This window comes from Halichoerus grypus, chromosome 12, assembly GCF_964656455.1.
Source record: "Halichoerus grypus chromosome 12, mHalGry1.hap1.1, whole genome shotgun sequence".
Lineage (NCBI taxonomy): Eukaryota > Metazoa > Chordata > Mammalia > Carnivora > Phocidae > Halichoerus > Halichoerus grypus.
The window spans coordinates 94,726,675-94,752,404 of NC_135723.1; the positions used below are offsets into that span (position 1 = coordinate 94,726,675).

The window sequence follows — 25,730 nt, forward strand, 5'->3', positions numbered from 1 at the left end:
CATCAAAATTAAAAATTTTCACTGTGCAACAAGCCATGTTAAGAGAATGAAAAGACAGACTACACACTGGGAAAAAATATATTTGCAAACTACATATCCAACAAAGGACTAGTATCTAAAACATATATTTTTAAAAACCTCTCAAAACTCCATATTAAAAAGACAAACAATCCAATTAGAATATGAGGGTAGACGTTAAGAGGTATTTCTAAAACGGATATATAGATGGCAAATAAGCACACTGAAAAGCGTTCAACATCATTAGCCATTAAACAAATGCAAATTAAAACTTTAATGAGATATCACTACTATGTATCAGAATGCGTAAAATAAATATTGGCAACCAAGTGCTAGGGAGTACGCAGAGAAACTGGATCACTCGTACCTTGTTTGTGGGAATGTAAAATGGTACAACCATTCTGGAAAACTATTTGGCAGTTTCTTAAAAACTAAATAAGCTACTACTGTATTATCCATCAACTGTACTCCTGAGCATGTAACCCAAAGAAATAAAGAGTTATGTTCACATAAAACCGTACACAAATATCTGCAGCAGCTTTACTCATAATAAACAAACTGGAAACAACTCAGATACCCTTCAGTGGGTGGATAGTTAAACCATGGTAACCCATACCATGGAATATTACTCAGCAATAAAAAGGAACAAAGTAACAATACATGTGACAACCTGGATGAATCATATGCTGCGTGAAAAAAAGCCAATCCCAAAAGATTACATACTTAATGATTCCATTTATATAACAAAGTTTACATGCCAAAATTATAGAAATGGAGAACAAATTAGTGGTTGTCAGGGGATAAGCAGGGGTAGAAATAGGATGGAAGTTGCATGGTTATAAAAGGGAGACATGAAGGATTCTTGTGGTGGAAATGTTCTGGATGTTAATTGTATCAATGCCATATTAATGTCAATATCTTGGTTGTGGGGCACCTGGCTGGCTCAGTTGGAAGAGTGTCACTCTTGATCTTGAGGTCATGAGTTTGAGCCCCATGTTGGGTGTAGAGATCACTTAAATAAATAAATATTACAAAAAAATATCCTGGTTGTGAAATTGTACTACAGTTTTATAAGATGTTACCATTGGGGGAAACTGAGTAAAGGGCACATGGGTCTCTCATATTATTCCTTACAACTGCCTGTGAACCTTCAAGTATCTCAAGATAAAAAAAATAATTTAAAAATGATTGTTAAGTTACAAGATAGGTTCTATAATTGTCCCATAGAATGAACTGGTTAATGTATTAGTGTAATTCTTTATTGCAAGCAACAGAATCTATTCTGTATAATTTACTCAGTAAGAAATCTATTCAATGATGTTTGGAATTTCACAAATTTCAATGGGTTGGGCAGAGAGACAGAATCAAAGGCTATGCAGAAAAAAAACGAAACAAAACAGAACCTCACCACGCTCTGGCCAACGTACCTCTCCTGCAAGCACCGCTGTGCAGACCCTGCGGCTCCCACTGGCGATGCTGGCGAATAGACAACAGAAGCTCTGGCACTACATTTGCCCCAGGTTGATCCACACTATTTCTACTATTTTTCACTTTGCAAGTGATGTCTGGTGCAGGTGTCTCTGATTGGTAAAACCTAGATCATGGCCTGTGCCTAACTACAGGAGAGTCTGGGAGAGCACCTCCTGGCTTCTAGCCTGGAGAAGGGGGATTTATAAAATGGGAAATTCCCCAACTCTAGAAAGGTGTTGAAAAGATCTTTGTCTGCCACGAACATGACAAATATCCACCATAAGTATAGTGTCATATTTTGCAAACAAGAGATCATTTACTTTTTGAAAATTTAAAGAAACATTTCATTTTTTTTTTTTTAGAGGTAGGGGGAGCAGAGGGAGAGAGGGAATCCCAAGCAAGCTAGGCTCCTGCTGAGCACAGAGACCAGGAAGGGCTCAATCTCATGACCCTGAGACCATGACCTGAGTCGAAATCAAGAGCCAGATGCTTAACGGACTGAGCCACCCAGGCACCCTAGGTTCAGTTAGTTAAGCTTCTGACTCTTGGTGTCCCCTGGGGTCATGATCTCAGGTCATAAGATTGAGCCCCGCCTGGGCTCCTGCTCAGCACAAGCCCGCTTGGGAGCCTCTCTCTCCCTATACCTCTGCCCTTTCCCCCACTCGCACGCACGCACTCTTGCTCTCTCTCTCTAAAGTAAATAAAGTCTTAAAAAAAAAGAGAGACATTTAAAATTCTGATGAATAGGGTAGGTAGAGGAAAGAAGTATGCCTCTTTGATAACTTACCCATTTCCCCCCTCAGTTCTTGTGATTTTCTATTTCTTGATCCAATGTTGAATATTGTATTTTTATTAAAAAGTCATAAATTTCACTTATCTTTTTTATTATATTAACTGTGCCTAACATTTTAAAATTAGTTTTAACATTTTTCCATTGCTATATGTTCTTTTTGCTTCTAGTTTTATTTTATTTTGCACTCCATTTTCTTTTTTATTATAAAAAACACGTTCCTTTATAGCAAATTTGAAAATCAAAACAAAAAAACAAACAAACAAAAACACAAAAAAGAAAACAAAAATCATTTGAAATCCAGGACCGAGTAATAACTCCAATGAACTCCCCAATAGCCATTTCCATTCAAACCCCATTGGAAATGTGGTTTAGGTGGATTGACTCCACCACCATACTTGGGGCAGGCCCCATTTGACCTAAGGCAATCAGAGTCATTTCACACCCCCACCCTCCCCTGCCTCACCAATGCAATTAGCTCAGTTATAATCAATCAGTGCCTGGCATCCTCCTGGCCACAGTGATTGGTTCAAGAGTGGGCACATGATCTACCTTGGTCTGGTTTTTAAAAAGTCCAAGACTCCTGTATGTTAGGAGAAGAGAAGCTCCCACCCCCACCCCAATCCAGGTTTGACTAGTATAAAGGAGAAAGATTTAGCCCCAGATCTGCTGGAAGCCTGTTTGGAAGTAGAGCTTATATTCAGGAGATGGAGTTAACAATGGAGAGAGAGAAACTATGTCCTCATCCCATCATTTGGTTCCTAAAATCAGATTCTCTGAAGTCTAGTCCCCAGTTGTTTTCTCTTCATAAACAAGATGAGATTTCCAGATTTAAGAAAAATGTGTATTTTCCCTCTATCCCTGCTCTAGATCTACTTGTGTAGCTATCTTGGTAAGGGCAATTCTCTCCAGGACAATTCTCTTTTGAGGACTGGAGTTTCCCAAGGAAATCCTATTTTGAAATGATTTTTTTTTACAGTGCTTTCCAGATTGTCTTGTACATTTTCTAATACCTGTGGTCCATAAATATAGAACTGGCAGATGTCACTTGATTTTAGTACAGCAGCTTGAGTTTTGATGCCAATGTTATGTTTGAAATGTAAGGATGTTATTGGATTTGTACTATCTATGCTTAAAAGACTGGTGGGTTATTTGATCCTGGAATGCCAAACCACTCTTAAGAAGGATCAGAATCACACTTGTGGTTCTCCAAAAAAAGAGATGATCCAGAGGCTGACTAATTGTGAATGTCTGAAACTACAGGATAAGCACCCTTGTCCAGGCTACTACTCCTGAGCTTACTGAGTGCTGTTCCTCCCCCAAATGAACCTGGGGGCAGCAAATTCCCTTGAGGGCTCAAAGACTGTCAAGAGACTGCCCAGCTTCTCTCGCAGAAGTTCCATGCTCACTGTACCTGGAGAAGCCATAAGATAACTCTTTAATTCTTTCTTTAAGTTAAGATTCTCCCCTGAGAGGTGGATGAAAGCTAGCATGCTTTGTTTATATATTGAGACTCACTTGAAAAATAAAGAATCCATTCTGGCTCCACCCCAGGATTAGAAAGATAGTCCGAGTGAAGCTCACTTCAACTCCCATTCTCCTATTTATAGATGGCAGGTAGTACTCTTAAACCTTTTCTATATTTCTAGTAGGCATTAATCAGTACAGCTGTTCTCTACTGAGGTCATAGCTTCTCCATTTTGTGTGAAAACTCTAATTCCCAGCATGTGTTGAAACTACTGTGCTCATTGTACCTGCCTCTGACCATGCATGACACATGGGAGTTTCCACAGCCTCAGAGAATGCACCATCTTCTCCAGGCCTCCATCCACGTCACCTTCTTGCTTAGATATTTTTTCAGTTTCTGAGTAGATCTAAAAAAAGAAAAAAGTAATAGAGGTGGGACAGGACAAGGGTATATGAAGTGTTCTGGCATCCAGGAGAGATAGACAGACAAAACAAGTATACAAATGAATACTGCAATTTTAGGTGGTGAGAAAAAATAAAGCAGAAATGGGGGGAGAGGGGAGAGATGGAGGGTAGTGGTAATGCAGCACCATTTTTGATAATGTGATCTGGTATTTGTGTCAAAGGAGTGAAGGAGTCAGCCAAGTGATGTGAAGTAAGACTTTGAACTTTCCTTTATGTGTGATGGGAAGTCATTGGACAATTTTTAAAGTATTAGCCAATCACCTGGGGAGGTGGTGTTGAAAAAAGCAGAAAGGCTGGTTAGGAGGCTATTGGAATCATTGCAAAATCCAGGCAAGAAATGAACATATGAGTTAAAGCAATAGCAATGGAGGTGGTAAGAAGCAGTAGAATTCTAGATATATTCAAAGATAGTGCCAATAGAACCAGTTGATGGATTCCATGTGAGATGAGATGAGATGAGATGAGATGAGAGAGACGTAGCAAGCATAATACCTAGATTTGATACCTGTAGAGCTCTATGAATTCTGATGCCATTTCCTAAGGGAAAGAAAATTGAGTGAGGATGAGTGGGTACATGTAGAGAATTCTGCTTTAGGTGTTTAAATTGAAGGGTGCTTTTTAGACATTGAAGTAGAGGTGTTGAGTAAGAAATTAAATATAAACATCTAGAGATCAACAGAAATGTCAAAGATAGACATAACAAATTGGACGTTTGAATTTAAGTAGATTATCTTTAAAGCCAAGGGACAAGAGGAGATCATGTAGGGATGAATCTAAGAGATCAGAACATAGGCCTTTCCAACATTTGATGGACAGAAAGAGAAGAAGTCAGGAAAAAGACTGATTTGGGGAATGTTAAGATTGTGTGTGTGTGTGTGTGTGTGTGTGTGTGTGTGTGTGTGTACTTTGTTGTTTTTTCATTGATAAATGTTGCAGATATCCAAGAGATGTATGGGAGATGTATGGGTATCCATTCAGATCTCCTTATGTACTAGAATTATTCTACATCTATTAAATTATATTTATCAGAGGTTTATCAATTTTCTTCTCTTCAATAACCAGCTCTTAATTTTATGTATGATTTAGACCAGTTATTTTCCATGTTATTAATTTATTCTTTTATATTGTTTTCCTATTTTGCTTTAGATTAATACTTTGTCTTGTTCTAGAATTTTACAGTATAATAGTTCTTTCATTAATATCTCTTTTTTTATTTCTTCTTATTAAAGACCTTTAAATGAGTACATTTTCTTCTAAACACTGTCTTAGCCACATCTCAACACATTTTGCTATGCAGACTTGTGTTTATTATTACTTTAAAATAGATTTTTATTGCATTCTTAATTTTATTCCTAAGCCAATGTTTACTTATAAAAAAGTATTTTTAAAAAAGATTTTATTTATTTATTTGAGAGAGACAGAGAGAGTACAAGTGGGGGGTAGGGGCAAGGGAGAGGGAGGGGGAGAAGCAGACTCCCTGCTGAGCAGGGAGCCTAACTCAGGGCTCGATCCCAGGAGCCTGGGATCTTGACCTGAGCTGAAGGCAGAAACTTAATTGACCGAGCCACCCAGGTGCCCCTAAAAAAGTATTTTTAATATCCCAAGAAATTAAGCAATTTATTATATTTTCATTATTTCTTCTTTAAATGTGTTATGATTAGAGAATGTGTTGGGAGAATTCTATTAGGTTGGTGGTTGGTATTTTTTAAAATACCTTTATAGCCTATTTGTGATTTTTTTTGGTGACCGCTATACACAGTATATTTTTTTATTTCTCTCATGAAATTTCTCAACAATTTGTTAAAATTGCCTGAATAAAGCCCAAGGCAGCCCCAGACTGACCAACTAACACCACACAGACCAAACACCGTCCACAACAGGCAAAGAAAGCCACTGCAGATGACTGGACTGAAGTAAAAAGTGGCTCAGCCACAATAGCAGGGCACATATAACACCTGGAGACACCCCTGAAGCACCAAGTTCCAGGGAACAGAGGACATTGCACTGCAGGACACTACAGGACCTCTTCTTCATAAGGCCACTACATTCAAAAGCAGGAATTGTAACTGATTTTCCTAACACAGAGGAACAGACATGGAGAACTAGAAAAAAAAATGAGGAAACAGAAGACTATGTCCCAAATGAAAGAACAGGAAAAAATCACAGCAAGAGACCTAAGTGAAATGGAGATAAGTAATATGCCTGATAGAGAATTTAAAGTAATGATCAGAAAGATATTCACTGGACTTAAGGAAAGAGTGGAGGACATCAGTGAGACCCTCAACAAAGAGAAAAAAAATCAGAGATGAAGAACATAACAAGTGAAATTAAGTATACTCTAAATGGAATAAATAGTAGATTACAGGAAACAGAAGAATGAATCAGTAACCTGGAGGACAGGGTAATGGAAAATAATCAATCTGAGCAGGTGAGAGAAAAAAAATTATGCAAAATAAGAATAGACTTAGGGAACTCAACAAAACCATAAAGCACAATAACATTCACATCATAGGGATCTCAGAAGGAGAAGAAAGAGAACAGGGGTCAGAAAATTTATTTGAAGAAGTAATACCTGAAAACTTCCCAAATCTGGGGAAGGAAACAAGAAATTCAGATCCAGGAGACACAGAAAGCCTCCAACAAAATCAACCCAAGGAGGTCCACACCAAGACACATAGTAATTAAAATGGCAAAAAGTAGTGATAAAGAAAGGATTTTAAAGCAGCAAGAGAAAAGAAAAACAGTCACATACAAGGGAAACCCCATGAGTCTATCAGCTGATTTTTCAGCAGAAACTTTGCAGGCCCAAAGAAAGTGGCATGCTATATTCAAAGTACTAAAAGGAAAAAAATCTATACCCAAGAATACTCTATCCAGCAAGACTGTCATTCAGAATAGAAGCAGAGATAAAGAATTTCCCAGACAAAGGAAAATTAAAGGAATTCGTGACCACTAAACCAGTCTTTTAACAAGAAATGTTAAAGAGGACTCCTTGAGTGGAAAGGAAAGACCAAAAGTAAAAGGAAGAAAAGTAGGAAGCCCAAAAGCAGTAAAAATAATTAGATCTGTAAAAATCAGGCAGGGGACTCACAAAATAAAAGGATGAAAAGTATAACATGATATACCTAAAACACTGGGGGGAGAGGAGTAAAGAATGGGTTCAAACTTAAGTGACCATCAAATTAATAGACTGTCATATGCAGAAGGTGTTATATACAAACCTAATGGTAACCACAAATCAAAAACCTGTAAATACAAAAAATAAAGAGAAAGGAATCCAAATATATCATGAAAGAAAGCCAACTAATCTTGAGAGAAAAGAGCAAGGAAAGAAAAGAACAGAGATAAACAACAAAAAACCACCAAAACACAAGGAACAAAATGGCAATAAGTACATCCCATCAGTAATTACTTTGAATGTAAATGGACTATATGCTGCAATCGAAAGATATAGGGTGACAGAATGGATAATATAATAAGACCCATCTATATCCTGCATACAAGAGACTCATTTCAGACCTAAAGACACATGCACATTGAAAGTAAAGGAATGGAGAAGCATTTATCATGCAAATGGAAGTGAAAAGAAAGCTGGGGTAGCAATACTTTTATCAGACAAAATAGACTTTGAAACAAAACTATAAAGAGAGATAAAGAAGGACACTATATAATCATAAATAGAACAATCCAACAAGAAGATATAACAATTGTAAATATTAATGCTCCTGACACGGGAGCATCCAAATACATAAAGCAATTAATAACAAACATAAAGTAATCAATAGTAATATAGTAATAGTAGGGGACTTTAATACCCCACTTACATCAATGGATAGATCAGCCAATCAGAAACAGTGGCTTTGAATGACACATTGGACCAAATGGAGCTAACAGATTTATTCAGAACATTCTATTTTCAGAACATATTATGTTCAAGTGCACATGGAACATTCTCCAGAATAGATCACATGTTAGACCACAAAAGAAGTCTCAACAAATTTAAAAAGACTAAGTCATACCATGCGTCTTTTCCAACCACAATGCTATGAAACTAGAAATCAACCACAAAAAAACAAGTCTGGAAAGACCACAAATACATGGAGTTTAAATAACATGCTATTAAACAATGAATGGGTCAACGAAGAAATCAAAGAGGAAAGAAAAAAATACATGGAGACAAATGAAAATAAAAACATAACAGTCCCAAATCTTTAGGATGCAGCAAAAGCTGTTCTAAGAGGGAAGTTTTTTAACAATACAGGCCTGCCTCAAGAAACAAAAAAATCTCGGGGCGCCTGGGTGGCTCAGTTGTTGAGCATCTGCCTTCGGCTCAGGTCATGATCCCAGGGTCCTGGGATCGAGCCCCGCATCAGGCTCCCTGCTCATCCGGAAGCCTGCTTCTCCCTCTCCCACTCCCCCTGCTTGTGTTCCCTCTCTTGCTGTCTCTCTCTCTGTCAAAATAAATAAATAAAATCTTAAAAAAAAAAAAAAAGAAACAAGAAAAATCTCAAATAAACAACTTAACCTTACACCTAAAGGAGGTAGGAACAAACAAAACCCCAAACCAATAGAAGTAAGGAAATAATAAAGATTAGAGCAGAAATAAATGAAATAGAAACTAAAAACAAACAAACAAAAACAAAACAAAATAACCCAACAGGGCACACCTGGGTGGCTCAATCGTTAAGTGTCTGCCTTCAGCTCAGGTCATGATCCCAGGGTCCTGGATCGAGCCCCGCATCGAGCTCCCTGCTATGCAGGAAGCCTGCTTCTCCCTCTCCCACTCCCCCTGCTTGTGTTCCCTCTCTCACTGTGTCTCTCTCTGTCAAATAAATAAATAAAATCTTAAAAAAAAAAATAACCCAACAGAACAGATCAATGAAATCAGGAGCTGGTTCTTTGAAATGATCAAGAAAATTGATAAATCTTTAGCCAAACTCATCAAAAGAGAGAGAGAGAGAGAGAAAGGACTCAAATAAACAAAATCAGAAATGAAAGAAGAGAAAAACAACCAACACAGGGATTGTAAGAGAATATTATGAAAAATTACATGCCGGGCGCCTGGGTAGCTCAGTCGTTAAGCGTCTGCCTTCGGCTCAGGTCATGATCCCAGGGTCCTGGGATCGAGTCCCACATCGGGCTCCCTGCTCCGCGGGAAGCCTGCTTCTCCCTCTCCTACTCCCCCTGCTTGTGTTTCTGCTCTCACTATGTCTCTCTCTGTCAAATAAGTAAATAAAATCTTTAAAAAAAAAGAAAAGAAAAAAAGAAAAATTACATGCCAACAAACTGGACAACCTAGAAGAAATGGGTGAATTCTTAGAAGCATATAACTTCCCAAAACTGAATCAGGAAGAAATAGAAAATTTGAACAGACCAACTACCAGCAATGGAATTGAATAAGTAATCAAAAAACTCCCAACAAACCAAAGTGTAGAACCAGATGGCTTCACAGGGGAATTCTACCAAACATTTAAAGAAGAGTTAACACCTATTCCTCTCAAACTATTCCAAAAAGTAGAAGAGGAAGGAAAACTTCCAAATTCATTCTATGAGGCCAGCATTACCCTGATACCAAAATCAGATAAAGACACTACCAAAAATAGAGAAGTGCAGGCCAATTATCTCTGATGCAAAATCTTCAAAAAAATATTAGCAAACTGAATCCAACAATACATTAAAAAAGTTATTCACCATGATCAAGTGGGATTTATTTCCAGGATGCAAGAGTGGTTCAATATTTGCAAATCAATCAATGTGATATATCAATAAGAGAAAGGATAAAAACCATATGATCTTTCAATACATGTAGAAAAGGCATGTGACAAAGTACAACATCCATTCATGATAAAAACCTTCAACAAAGTAGGTTTAGAGGGAACATACTTCAACATAATAATGGCCATATATGAAAACCCAAAGCTAACATCACATTCAATGGTAAAAAACTAAGAGCTTTTCCCCTGTGATAAGGAACAAGACAGAGATGCCCCTCTCACCACTTTTATTCAACATAGAACTGCAAGTTCTATCCACAGCAATCAGAGAAGAAAAAGGAATAAAATGCATCCAGATTGGTAAAAAGGAAGTAAAACTTTCACTATTTGCAGATAATGTGATGTACATAGAAAACCCTAAAGACTCCAGTGAAAAACTACTAGAACCAATAAATGAATTCAGTAAGGTTGCAGGATACAAAACCAATGTACAGAAAATCATTACATTTCTATACACTAATAATGAAGCAGTAGAATGAGAAATTAAGAAAACAATCTCATTTACAATTGCAAAAGAATAAAATACCTGGGAATAAACTTAACCAAGGAGGTGAAAGACCTATACTCTCAAAACTATAAAACCTTGATGAAGGAAATTGAAGACAACACAAATAAATGGAGGGATATTCCATGCTCATGAATTGGGAGAAAAAATATTGTTAAAATGTCCATACTACCCAAAGTAATCTACAGATTTAATGCAATCCCTATCAAAATACCAACAACATTTTTCCCAGAACTAGACCAAACAATTATAAAATTTGTATGGAACCACAAAGGACCCAAATAGTCCAAGGAATCTTGAAAAAGAAAAATAAAGCTAGAGGTATTACAATTCCAGATTTCAAATTACACTACAAAGCTGTAGTAATCAAAACAGTAATCAAAAATAGACACATAGATCAATGGAACATAATAGAAAGCACAGAAATAAACCCATGATTATATGGTCAATTAATCTTCAACAAAGGAAGCAAGAATATGCAATGGGAAAAAGACAGTCTCTTCAACAAATGGTGTTGGAAAACTGGACAGCTACATGTAAAACAATGACATTGAACCACTTTCTTACACCATCCACAAAAATAAACTCAAAATGGAGTAATATTTAAGTGTGAGATCTGAAACCATAATAATTCTAGAAGAGAGAACAGGCAGTAATTTCTCTGACAAGGGCCATAACAACATTTTTACAACAAGGAATTTTTACCACTCAACACCAATAAAACAAATAATCCAATTAAAATGGGCAGAAGATCTGAAGAGATGTTTCTCCCAAGAAGACATACAAATGGCCAAGGGACACATGAACATCATCACTCATTATCAGTGAAATGTAAATCAAAACCACAATGAGATATCATCTCACACCTGTCATAGTGGCTATAATCAAAAACACAAGAAACAACAAGTGTTGGTGAGAATGTGAAGAAAAAGGAACTCAAGTGCACTGTTGGTGGGAATGCAAACCGGTGCAGCCACTGTGGAAAATAGTGTGGAAGTTCCTCAAAAATTTAAAAACAGAACTACCATATGATCAAGTAATTGCACTACCGGGCATTTACCCAAAGAATATGAAAACACTAATTCGAAAGGATATATGCATCCCTATGTTAATTGCAGCATTATTTACAATAGTGAAACTATGGTGCAGCCCAAGTGTCCATCAGTAGATGACTGGATAAAAAAAAAGATGTGTAAATATACCCAATGGAATATTATGTAGCCATTAAAAAGAATGAAATCTTGCCTATTACAACAACATGGATAGATCTAGGGAGTATAATGCTAAGCAAAATAAGCCAGTCAGAGAAAGACACATACCATATGATTTCACTCAATATGGTAAGAGAGACAAACCAAAAAAAGGAGACCAACCAAAAACCAGACTCTTAACTATAGAGAACAACTGTTGGTTATTAGAAGGGATGGGTGAAATAGGTGAAGGGGATTAACTGTATGCTTATCTTGATGAGCCATGAGTAATACATAGAAGTGTTGAATCACTATATTATACACCTGAAACTAATTTAACACTGTATGTTAACTATACTGGAATTAAAATTTTTTAAATAGCCTGAAAAATTGGATTCTTTTCATTAATTCATTTTATCATGGTGATGTTGTCAGTCCCTTCCTTTCCCACCCCTAAGAATCACCACTATGTTTGAGGTAATCCTGACCAAGCACAATTACATTAAAGGTCTTAGTACCATAAGTATGAGGAGTTTTTGATGACTGCTGTTGCCCCTAATGATTATTTGTGGTGGTTGGAAGGGAGTGAGGGGTTCATAGGTCATTGTTTTCCTACCATGACATCTGAATTGACTGATGCCATAGAACTGCTGTGTCCATTTCTGGTCACAATCTCCATCAGGACTGCATCTCAACTCCACCTTGACCATTACTGTTGACTGGGAAGCTTGATCCTGCTCCCAGAACTCTCACCACTGGATGAAAGATGAGTCAATCACAATTATGCACCCCGGTTTCTCTCTGGGGCTAATAGCTTCCTGCATTTGAGGCCCTATCTGGAATCTTTTCAAGGTGCTGAATTCTGCCAAAAAGAAATCCACATTGTCTCCTGGGATCTCCCCAGCTTGGGAAGTCACAATATTGTTAAGTCGAATTCTGACTTCCTTCTGCCATGTCTGAAATGTTAAAGTCCTAGCATGCCTGCTACCTGAATCGGCTGAGGTACCTCATATTCTGATAATGTGCAGCTCTCACCACAAATGCATTATTTTGTCACTTTCTCCAGGTGGTCTAGGTTATCAGAGAAGCAGATGCTAAGACCAGATTAACTATGCAAGGGTTTCTTAAAGAAATGCTAGGGAGAGAATATGGGGAGGGAGCCAGAGAAGGCTGGGAGAGTCATCAGGTACAATGCAAGTCTGACCTGGAGTGGAGGAATGAGGGAGAGAAAGTGGGTGGAAGCATTTTAGACTGTCACATAGTCTAAGGATGCTTAGAAAATCATTGAGGAGTCTCCAAGCTGGAGTTTCAGTCAGAGGAATCCCTTGTCTCCAAAAATGGGTGTGTCCATGGGAGCAGCCCGTGGGTGCCAGAGCTTCCCACAGTGATAGATCCCACAGCCCAGCAGCTGGAGCTCTCCTCACTGTCCTGGGAGGTCTGCAAGGAGAGTTCTGGAGACTGCCACATTCTCCTTCATTACAAAGTTTTCATTAATATGTTTTAGTGCTACATTGTTTGATTGAATGTAAAATTGTTAAAGTGTTCTTTTTCATTGCGCCTTTTCATTATCTTATGTAGTGACTATTATGATTAGTAACTTATGCATTGTCTTCTATTATATTGAATATCATTTATACTTCCCCTATAATTTAGTAGTACCTTAGCTTTTCTTCTATTTTTAAACTATAAGTTGGTTTTGCTTTCAAATATAGAATGAGACTTTTTTTTTTGAGAGGTGAATTTTATCTTATTAAGAATGTCTGAAATCCACTCTCCTGAATTTTCTCCCTCCTATACTTGTTATTCTGTTTTGCTTTAACAATTATGCCTTTTTATACATAGACTGAATTTACATATACTATTTTTCTAAAATGGGCTAGATAGCTTTATTTAACTCAATTCTACAAGGTTAACTAACATTTTTATCTGTATTAATATTAAACATCCAAAATAGAAACTTTGGACTCCTTTCTCCGACACAAAGTTTTACACTCATTGTTCCTGTCTGAATGTGTGTCTTGTTCATTCTCTTCCTTGATTTCATATATGGTTTTAGTCCAGCATTATATTGATCATGACGTCCACCTCATGGCTGTCAGAGTTTTCAGTTAAATCTTCTCAGCATGATTTTCCCATTCAGTAAGCTGCTAAAAATAACTTAAATGATTAACTTAGAGATGAGATATGTGGCCAAAAAATCTCTCTCTGGGGACACCTGGGTGGCTCAGTCTGTTAAGCGGCTGCCTTAGGCTCAGGTTGTGATCCCAGGTCCTGGAATCGAATCCTGCATGGGGCTCCTTGCTCAGCGAGGAGCCTGCTTCTTCCTCTGCCTGCCTCTTCCTTTGCTTGTGCGCGCTCCCTCTCTCTGTCTCAAATAAAAATAAAATCTTTAAAAAAATTTTTTAAAATAATAAAAAATCTCTCTCTGGCCTTTGAACCTGTAAAATATCATTCTACTTTTTTTCCCCAAATGATTGATCACTCAACCAGAAAAAAGAAAAAAAAGGTCTTTGGGGGAATAGATATTCTTTAAGAACTTACAAATACTACCCTATTGCAGGATTTTATGATTTAGGTTCTAAAAGTTGTAGCCATCCTACTCTGTAATCTTTTGAATATTATCAGTTCCTTTTTAGATTCATGTATTATCATTACACTGCCATTGAAATGAAAGGTGGAAGCAAATAAATCATCCATCCTTTTTTCTGTTATTAGCCAGTATATTTTTGGTTGTGAAGGACAGAAACCCAACTGAACTAACTTGGTCAGAAAAGGAGATTTGTTTCTCCATGTAACTGCAAGAAAGGAAGCAGGGCAGGAGTATAACTGTGATCATTTTCTCTCCATCTCTAATCACAGCTTCTTTCTAATATTGGCTTCATGATCTTCTGCCAACTGGCCTCCTCTACATAGGTGGTGACGGCTCCAGGGATCCATGTTTCTTAATTCCCACCACCGAAGAAGGAATGACTCTCTTTCTCCTCACATCCAGTGTGAAAAATGCCAATAAAGGGCTGTGATTGGTCTTGCCAGGGTAAGAGAGACACCTACATCATCAGTTATAATTGGTGTGAGTTGGTGGTCTTTAAGTGGTTGGCTCTGTTTGGAGTAGGTGCTTGCCTTTAGGACCATCATTTGTGGTCAGGAGCATAGAGTTGAAAAGAAAATTGCATATTCTTTAAGCCAAAAGAGAAAGAAGAATTTTCCAAGAGAAGGGGGTGCTGCGCCAGAGAAGGGAGGGAGGAGTTTTAGGCAAACAAAACAATCCCTATTCATTACAATAACTTTTGCTGATTTGAAACCACCTATTTAAGAATTCTCTTTAAATCCAAGGCAGATTATTATACACCATTCTCAAGTTCAGCCACTTTTATTACTTCATTTTAGTCCAATTATAATTTGACTACATCGGGTTTCATTTCATAGTCTATCCCATTAACTGGGATTTTCAGGGTTAACAATATTTTTCTTTTTAAGCATTAAAAAATAATTCTTAAAACATCAAATAAGATAGCTAATGTAAAGTAAAATGTGAATTTCTAGACTTTGCCCATTCCCCCAAATCCATGGTCAACTGATATAATAGTTTGTGTATGTCTTTCTAACTCTTTTCCCATCCATATCCTAACACACACGAGTGCATGCATCCCCCCAACAACACATATAAATTATTTTAAGCAAAATATATAATGATGTTTTGCAACTTGCTTCTTAAACTTATTTTAAAGTACTCAATTTTATACATCAGTATATATAGCATTCCCTCCTATTTAATGGCAACATAATATTCCATTGTGTGGATATACATAATTTGTTTAATTGGTCCCTTTTTAGTGGGCATCAAAGTTCCTTCCAGTTTTTTTTTTTTTTCAAAGCAAAGGATATGTACGTTTCCCACAGGGGTATGCATATTCTCGTGTATGTATCACTGTACCCTTGTGTGAGTATAACTAGAAAAACGATTCCTAGACATGAATAGCTAGGTCAAAGAGTATGCCAACAATATTCTTAATTACTCTTTTATAGTTAATCATTAAATTACTGTCTCTTTCATTCTAACCCGTCCTAGATTAACAACTGCTACAACTCCTGTCATTTCTTTGCTAATAGATATTTTCCATTCTTTATATTTTGATCATGATTTTTCAAGTCATTCCATTACAGAGAAATTAGAAACTTTTTCTGGGCTCTTATGAAATTATTTTATTATACTAGAATATTTTTCTTGCCTCATTTTTTCATATCTACTGTCAGTTTTAGATATTGATGCTTTCATTCACTGAAGCTTTGTGTGGGAATTTTACTGTGTTCATTAGATAAAGGATCTGTGACCAATTATTCTGCCATTTTTGATGATGTCTCCAATTAAGCGTTTTTAAAAATATAATCCAAAACACCACCTATCTGAAATATATCATTGTATTTTCCAGGGAGCCTAGGTTTTAAATTCTTTATCATCAAAAGTTTTTCTATTTCATTTAAACATTAGGGATAAAAACCAGTCTCAACAGATCCTAATGAGCACACCTGAATGTGATTCTGGTCTCTCAAGACCGCTGTTGGGACATCATGGTCATTGGGATATAACCTCTGAGAAGGTTTGTGCCCCCACTAATGAATTCATATCTTGCTGTCTTTGGTCCTTGGATTGGCTCCGTGTGCTTTTTTTCCCCCAACATGCTTCTCCAATTGTGAACTAGCACCGCTCAGTGCTTTCAGTAGGCCTCCCATATCTACTTTCTATGAGTTAACCACTTTATCAAACTTAATATAATTGCCTTCAATAAATAAATAAATAGATTAAAGGAAGTCTGACGGACTTCTGCTGAGTAAAATGCCTAGGTTTTATTTTGTACATGGACTTTGGGACATATATTTTGCCTGCTTGATGGCTTATTTTGCTATTTCCTGATCCTAGCCAGATTCTGGAAAGGTGAAGTGATTCTATAGTTGAATTTTGGATGAACAAGACCTTACCATGTATATTAATTGGCACACATAGAGAATTAGGATTATAGAGTATCCTAAGCACAGAATTTTTTTAAAGTGCCAGAATATCAAAAAAAGATAAAACCCTACTCAAATATTAAAGCATGAAAACAATATATTCACATGGCTTAAAATTTTAAAAGTACTTTAAAACATTTTTCTTCCCATCTTTTCCCCTCCCCAACAGGCAACCAATATTATCAATGTTCTAGTGTAGTTTATAGAGGTATTTTAAGCATATATATGTAAATTCTCGTAAACGCATTTTTCTTTTTTGTACAAATGGCAGTGTATTAAACACATGTCCTACACCTGGCAAATTATCTTGCCCATCATTATATATCCATACATAAGGGATCACTCTTTTTGCTTTTCCTTTTTCAGTGGCTCCAGATTATTCTACCATATGGATGTGCCATTGTTTATTTTGCTGTTTCCCCACTGATCAATATTTAAGTTGTTTTCAATCTGTTGCTTCTACAACCAATGATGCATTTTAATAACCAAATACATACATCATATCCCTGTACCAGAATATGTGAGTGACAATTCCTAAAGGAGGAATCGCTAAAGCAAAGGGTGTAAAAGCACTTGTAACTTTGATAGATATTATGAAACTGCCCTTTATGCAGGTTATTTCATTTTATACTGTTTTCCCATGGTGTGTTATAAAACGTTTTGATATTTGTCAACTTAATAAGTGGGAATGGTATTTTAATGTCATTTTAAATCTCATTGATCTCCTTGTGAGTGAAGATGATGATATTCTCATATATTCTTATGTTTTGCCCATCTTTTCTTTTTTATTGATTTGTAGGAGCTCTGTATACAGTAGGCAAATCAATCTTTTATCCCAGATATATTTCTCAGTTTGTCATTTGTCTATTTACTTGTTTTGGGGGGTATTAACCACACTGGTTTTTAAAAAGTTCTTCATAAAGTCAGACTTGTCAGTCTTTTGTATTTTGACTTCTATGTTTATGTCATACTTAGAAAGGTCTTATCCGTACCTATATATATTCTTTTATTTCCTATTTAAATTTATGGTTTAATTTTTACAATTAAACCTTTGACCCACTTAAAATTTATCCTGGTGTGATACAGACAGCAATGGATTCAACTTAATTTTTTCCCTAGGTGGTCACTTAGTTGTCTCCCCACATGTTGAATAATCCACTTTTCCCAAATGACAATACTTGAATGTTTTAATCATAGCTATATAATCTGTTTCACAGGGTTAGTTCCTCCTTACTTTTCTCCTTCAGAATGTTTTTGGCTGTATTTTCTTGTTTAATTTCCATATACAAACTTTAATCAGCTAGTCTAGCTAAAAAAAAGATTGATTTTTTAATTGGAATTGTATAATTTTTATGGATAAACTTAGGAGAGAATTGATATCCTTGTATTATTGATACAACCTTTCCATTTGTTCACATTTCTTTTGTGTGTCTCAGGAGCATTTTGAAGTTTTCTTTATGTAAATCTTGAACTTCTTAGCTTTATTCCTAGTAATGTGTTATATTTCTTGTTGTAGCTTTTGTAAATGGGGTCCTTTTCCTCCATTACTTCTTTTAATTGGATCTTTTTGTATGGGTGAAGATTTTGATTTCTGAGTATAAGTCTCATTACCCAGCCACATTACTGAGTTACCTTATTGTTTTTTATTTTATTTTCTTGAGTTTTCCAGATATACAATCAAATTATTTGAAATTAAGGTTAATTTTGTCTTCTCCTCCTTTCTAATATTTTATACCTGCATTTTTTCTCTTGTCTAATTGCATTGGCTAACATGCCAGAAGTTTTAATTCATTTACTCAGACTTAGAGAAGTATATACATTTAAATTGAAGATCTGTGATTTCATGAAACATGTAACCTGCAATCCATCCCTTCACCAGGACCACAGAGAAGGCTGAACTCTAGGAAGAGGGTCTGAGCAAAAGGAAAATCTGGACAAAGAAAGCCCTGTATAAACTCTGAGCCAATAGGCAAAAATCCCCTCCCAACCAACCACCTTGTCTCTAGGGAGGGCAAAGACTGATACTAATGTCTTTGCTGACCTCTTCTGGCTAATATGAAGTCAGACAGAAGATGGATGATTTGATTATTTTTCCTAAGGGTTTTCCTGGACTGTCTGTCTGAAAAGATTTTTCAATATCCCAAAAGTTATTTTTAAATTTCATACTTTTCTTTAATCTCCTGCCTCTTTCTTTTCTTCCCTCTCTTTTATAAAACTTCCAAATCCTTAGTCCCCTTTTCCTCCTTCAGATTTTTGGCTGTTTCCACATCCCTGTATCCACAAGTATTATCTCTGACTGACTATTTCTGAACTCCAAACTCACACAATCCTTGGAATAGGGCAATTGGGAAGTCCATGGTCACCTTGGTTGGAGCAGTTTCGCTGGGCAATGAGGAGGAGAATCCTTCTTGCTGTGGGTGAAGAAATGAATGGAAAGTATGGAAGTAACAACAGTGGTTGTTAGTTCTATTTCAGGAAACTTGGTGATAAAGGAAAGATAAGATTGAGTGGTAACTTAATGGTTAAGAAAGAAGAAAAGTACATTCATTCATTCATTCATTCGTTCATTGTCTAGGGTGTGAGGTGGCCATGCAAATGCACCTCTAGTATCTAATGGTGGGGACTGTAACTGGGGGGCAGCCCCAGCTGCTGTGCCTTGAAATGCTTCCCTGTCTGCATTGCAACCCTGCATCTCATGGCTACTCCCTGCTGATGACTGTGGATGGCAGGGGCACTAAAGCAGGTCTGTTCCTGGAACATTTAGGACAGCTCAGATGGGTGACTTAGGCCCAAGAACAACTCAATGGCCTTGTTGAACTTCGTTAGGACTGCGCTGCAGTGTCAGACTCTGTCACACAACCTTCTCACCTGCTCTCTCTCCTTCACAATGCTCATACCTGCATGACAATCTGATGGCTCTCCCTGACTCCCCTTTCTTCCTCACAGGCATTTTTCCTAAGAAATCTCTTGGACTTCTGATTCTGCTTGGTGTCTACTTCTTGGAGGACCCAGTCTAACACAGAGTGGAATAACCTTGAGCGGGTTTGAAGGTTATGAGCAGGGGTGGAAGAAGAATATTTGATTCCCCATCGTCTTTCCTGCAGATTCCTTTCCAGACTTTCTAGTTTTTGTCTGTCTGCCAGCCACACGTCCTTCTACCTTATCACAACTTTACTCTTAATATCTTCATTCTCTCTATGGGATCCCTGACCTTGTCCCAACTCTGAACTGTCCACCTAGCTTTCAACCTAAGAAAACCAAAGTCGTCTAAGTAAAACTGGTGGACTCCAAGGTGGGCAGCATCAGACCCTCCCATGGTTTTGCTTCTATTGGGGAAATGTTGCTCATTTTCTGATGGCCTATATGACATATTGAAAGGGTCCTTTTCATTGTCATAGAATTTCAAAGGCTAAAGCCCCAGAAATAGGTGTTAAGGTACCACAAATCCTAAAGGAGAAGTATCAGACACAACTCTGCAAGACTTACTAAAACTGGAATGATCTTCTAGGGCGCCTGGGTGGCTCAATCAGTTAAGCATCTGACTCTTGGTTTTGGCTCAGGTTGTGGTCTCAAGGTCATGGTCTCAGGTTGTGGGATTGAGCCCTGCTCAGCGAGGAGTCTGCTTCTCTCTTTCGCTCTCCCTCTCCCTCTGCTCCTAACCCCCCCCCCTCAAAAATAAATAAATAAATAAAATCTTTTTTAAAAAATGGAATGACCTTCATTTCACCACCAAGCCAGGCTATAAAGACAAAAGACAACAGTTACTAGTGGGAAGAAATTCAAAGGGGTAGAGTTCTGTAGTCCCTGCTCTCCCCACCCCCACACACCCTAGGCAGGTAAAGGCACTCTCCAAGATGAAACCACCATATTGATTAGAAGTGCAAGAGTGGTGTGTTACTTATCACACTCCTTGGTTGGATGCAAAACGCCACAGACCCACACTGGTGCCACTAGAGGAGCAGCATGGTGACAAAATTCTAGAAAGAAATGAATACCTATCCTCAGATTTTGAGAGAGCTTTTCCTCATCAATGATGAGGCATGATAACATCCTCATTAATGATGAGGATGATAACGAGCCTGCACTCCTATCATTGATATAGCAAAGGGGGCAAGTGGATACCTCAGAAGGTATGAGCCATCTTGAAGTGTCCTGCTCCAAGAGGGCTACCTCCTTGCATGAGGACATCCTGGCACTGAGAGGCTCTAAGTTGAACAAGCAGAGCAGGAATTGGAGAGGGAGTCACTAAGCGATGAAATGCACATGTTCTTTCAGGATATCTAAAGAATCCAAGAATGTACCCAGTGAGAACCCCTGCCCCACAAAGGGCATCAGCAGGTAAAGAAAAGGATGAACAGCTCCAGGCAAGTAGAAGGACTGCAGTCCCTTTCTCCTAACCTCCTCTTCCCTGTCCTGACACCAGAAGACTCAGGGCAGGGATAGAGAATTGGAGTAGACCAGCAAGGAGGAGTGAGAGAGCAAACCATTCCTGCTCTCCACCTGCAGGTCTCTGAGATTCAGGTCAGACATGACCAGGGGAGAAGAAAACCTTTAAATGACATGAAACATTGAAGTTCTAATATAGACTAGGATGCATGGTTTAGCACCTAATAATAGGTCTTCATGAACAATATGAAGCTGTTTTTGTAAGAAAAGTGACTGGAAAATTGTAGGATCTGCCCTAAATGTCACAAAGAAGAAGGGAAGGGAGATCTCATGGAGGGTGTTGGAAGCAAAGGTTGAAAGAAAAATAAAGCCATTTCTTATTTCTATCCCATTAAATTTAGCTCATCTAATAAGTTGGCTACATATACTTTGAGATGTCTTTATACAAAAAAGCAGCGATTAAAAGGACCACCTTAACCAAGTTAATCGTAGTTAGGCCCTTTTAAGGGAGCTCTGTGTCTTATTCCTAAGTCATGTCATTCTTTAGGGACAAGGATATTCTAGTACCGGAGCTTCCTCCAATTTTGTGGACAATCTAACCGTGTGGCCCTCATGGATCACTGTAATCTCTAAGACCATGGGGCTCAGACAGGGGAATAGGCAGATTCCCTCTTCTTTTAATCTCAAGAAGCATCCCTTGTGACTTGTTTTTGATACTGCAAAACCAGCCACGTTCATTCTCATCTGGCCAAAGCTGTGTATATTCAGGAAAATGAAAAGCATACTGTTCTATTTAATTATCATGTATAATTTTAAATATTAGCTAGTTACAATAAATTAATGGTTGCTTGGCAACGAAAGAAAGAGCTGAGATTTTGAAAGGAAGTACTCTATTACTGTTTAAATCAGAACAGCAAGATTTGTGGAAACATCCTGAGTTCTGTTGAATTCTTTACGATGGAACAAAAACCTGGGACAGACAAAGGGGGAAACAAGGGAACACTCACATTTTATAGCTTTAGTTAATTTTAGGAGAGTAGAGAGGAAGTAAATTGCATCTCATCTCCTAGCTTGGAGTAGAACTGCCCAATTTGAGAACAAGTACTAATTAGCTGAAAGTAAAGCTCAGCTGTGACTTGGCTAAAAATGGGATCTCTTGCAAAAATGTACTGTAAAACTGAGTGCGGTGAATCTGATTCACTTTGCATGTGAAAACTGGACTCATACTGACAAAACAACATGTGGGAAAAGAGTTTTAGAGCATTTTCAAAACTTTAAGGCATTTGGTTGGAGAAATGACCAGCTAGCTTGCCCATAATATATACAGAAATAAAATCCAGACTGGCATTTTTGGCTCAGACTCTTTTGCTGAGGGTGTCTCCAGATAACATTAACTTGATTGGCTAAGGGTTGATCTAATAACCAAGAAAAGGATCTGGGAATAAGAACAACATTTTTTAATAAAAGAAAGAGATGGGAAACAGACTCTGGATAATTTGGAAGCTTTTCAAGAGGGTTTTGGAAATCCATACAAACCCTGGACAAAATTTAAGCAATCATTTTAAAGCTTACATTAGTAGTCACTCAAAACTATTCAAATGACTGAATGGTGAATTAACACATATTTTATTTTAAAAATCCTCTTTTTTGACTGAATTGCAAATTCTATTGGAACAAGCAATATGATTGATTATGATGTTTAAATTAATTAACCTCTTGTGACTTTCTCCATCAGCCATACAAATATAACTTTCTATAATGTTGGAGGCTTAATAAATTGATGTTAACATTTGGTCATCGTGCACGTGGATAATATACTCTGGAAAGATATAGAAGATGGTGGCAAAAAAGGCATGCCTTAAGGAGGGGGAACTGGAAAGCTGGGGAGGGAGGGAGAGAGATTGCTTTTCACTTGTTCTTTTTTTTTTTTTTTTAAAGATTTTATTTATTTATTTGAGAGAGAGAGAATGAGAGACAGAGAGCATGAGAGGGAGGAGAGTCAGAGGGAGAAGCAGACTCCCTGCCGAGCAGGGAGCCCGATGCGGGACTCGATCCCGGGACTCCAGGATCATGACCTGAGCCGAAGGCAGTCGCTTAACCAACTGAGCCACCCAGGTGCCCCTTCACTTGTTCTTTTGTTTCCATTTGATTTTCACTTGCTCTTACAATTTTGTACTTTTTAAACTTTATACCATATGGATGTATTAATAATTCAACAAAGAAATACAATTTAAAATAAACATTAAAATTAAATTTTAAGTGCATGTAGTTCAAAGAAAAACAATATGATGTAGTAGGAAGAACAGGATCTGGAATTATAGTCCTGAATTTGAATCCCATATTGGCCTTTGGGTACTTAGACAGCATGCGCAAGTTATTCAGCATCTCTGCCTCTCCTTTTTCCTTAGCCTTAACCTAGGGCAGAACACTTCATTTACATGGTGGTGGTGAAGATGAGGCAGCAAAGTCCCCATGACAGATCTGCTCCATGGTGTGGACTTCACAGACTGTGGTTACATTATTAATAGCACTCAATATATTCATAAAAACAGTTTAATGTATACCATGCACAATCTCCACAGAGACAATAAACCCAGTTAAATATGTATCTGAGAACTTGATTTTCTCAGACATAACAATTTGGGTTTTATAGTTCTAACTATGGCCCCAATATTTGTCCCCAGGTCCTCAGGTCTTCTGGAAGGAATCAATATAATATTGAATCCCCTTCACTTATTCTAATTTCTTCAGGCCGTAGTTCAATCCAGCTTTTAACAATTAGTTAAATTCTGTTTTCCTATTCATGGAAATAAACTCTGTTATCATTCTCAGGTAGTGAGTCTCTCTGTTTGTGGATCTTCCTCAATTTCTGAAAATCTAGTGTGCTTCAGAAATGTCTACTATTTTCAAGTTTTCAAAAACGGTCCCCCAATTTTTCTTTTCTTTTTCTTTTTTCTTTCTATTTCTCCTCCCTCACTCCATTCTTTCTTACTTTCATTCTTTCTTCCTTCCCTGCTCCGGAAAGTGAGCATATGCTCTGGTTCTCACTTTTTCTTATGACATCATCCCTGGAATACAATAGTTTGTTGCAAGACAGCTCCCAGGTATCACCGCTGAATTATTCAGAGCCGCCACTAGGTGGAGGTGTAGACACATTTCTGAGAAGGGGCACACCTGTGAGACTCGGCAATTGTGGTCTCTGAAGGTTCTGGCTCTGGATTTTGAAAAGGGTGGGCGGTAACATTAGTTGTTTATTAACATTAATTTACTTGAAAAAATGAGATAAATATAATGAAGATACCTATAATCAAGCAGAAACTATCTCAAACAAAAGGCTTCTCATATCACCTCTGGTCTCTCTAGCCAACGGCGTTCAGATTTTAGTTAAGCATCTGAGTCTCAGCGCATTTGGCTTTCCTTTTCATTCATCCCATAACGTGCTCCTCTGGGCACCTCATATTCACACATCTGTATAAAGTACATAGTGCCTTTTTGCACACTGTGAAGGACTTCAGGGCGCATACTTTGGGCGTGTTATTGGTCTGCGGGTCACGTGCAACCTGAGCCAATGTAATGCAGGATGTGAGCTGCTCAGGAGAGGCGGCACGCAGGACTCTCTTACATGGTAACAGATTATGAAAACTCTCTACTTGACACTAAAAGGTATAAAATGGATTGTTTTAACAGTCCGTAGTAAGAAAATTCATACAAAACTGCAGAATCAGCAGTTTCTCAATGGGTGGGCATTTCATTTATCAAGCAGCAGCTGCATACATTGAAACTTGGCCCTATTACTGATGCAGTGTGTTGGCGATGCTTGGTGCGCACATATTTGCGAGCGCTTTGCAATAACACTGGTTGGGAAGGAAGCACCAAATAGACATGAGTTCAATTACAACTTCTGTCTCTTTCAAACTGTGTTTCTTTTTTTTTTTAATTTTATTATGTTATGTTAGTCACCATACAATACATCATTGGTTTTTGATGTGGTGATCCATGATCCATTGTTTTTGTGTAACACCCAGTGCTCCATGCAGTACATGCCCTCCTTAATACCCATCACCGGGCTAACCAATCCCCCCCCCCTCCCCTCTAAAACCCTGTTTGTTTCTCAGAGTCCATAGTCTCTCATGGTTCATCTCTCCCTCCAATTCTGCCCCCCCCCCCCATTTTTCCCTTCCTTCTCCTAATGTCCTCATGAGATCTGGAGGTGTGTTCTCAGCAATGGTGGTATTTGTTGCTAAACAGTAAATTTCACTCTTACACAGTTTTGCTGTGTCTGTGATATTTAAAGACATTCTTTATCCTTTCCTATTGGACCCCATGTTTTCTGTCCTTTTGCCCGCCAGCTGAGCTAGCTGTCCCAGGATTTTGCCTACATTTACTCTCCCCAGCTGCACCAACCCAGCCTCTGCTCCTCATGCCCAGGCCCTGCCTCCATGAATCTTCCCTTTGCTTCTGTATGGAGTCATCCTTTTGAACATCAAGTACTTTCCTTTGTACCCAGTCAAGTCCCCTGCTGCCTGTCTCTTTTCCTTTACAAGTTTCATGATCTTAAGTTATCTTGATATCTATTCACCATCTACTCCATCTCCTTCATCTCTCCAATTTCCTATCTGAAATTACACCAACACATTATACTTTTATTTTAACTTAAA

General features: G+C 37.7%; 1 protein-coding gene across 1 annotated transcript in view; it reads right to left on the reverse strand.

The window, feature by feature from the left end:
• The window catches only part of LOC144379613 (uncharacterized), a 222,251-nt gene that overhangs the window by 1,373 nt on the left and 195,148 nt on the right, over window positions 1–25,730 (reverse strand). The window contains exons 5-6 of the mRNA XM_078059672.1: window positions 4,033–4,152; window positions 1,446–1,494 (exon numbers count right to left, since the gene is read on the reverse strand). Of these exons, the coding sequence (XP_077915798.1) occupies window positions 1,446–1,494; window positions 4,033–4,152 (169 nt within the window). The remainder of the gene's footprint in view (window positions 1–1,445; window positions 1,495–4,032; window positions 4,153–25,730) is intronic.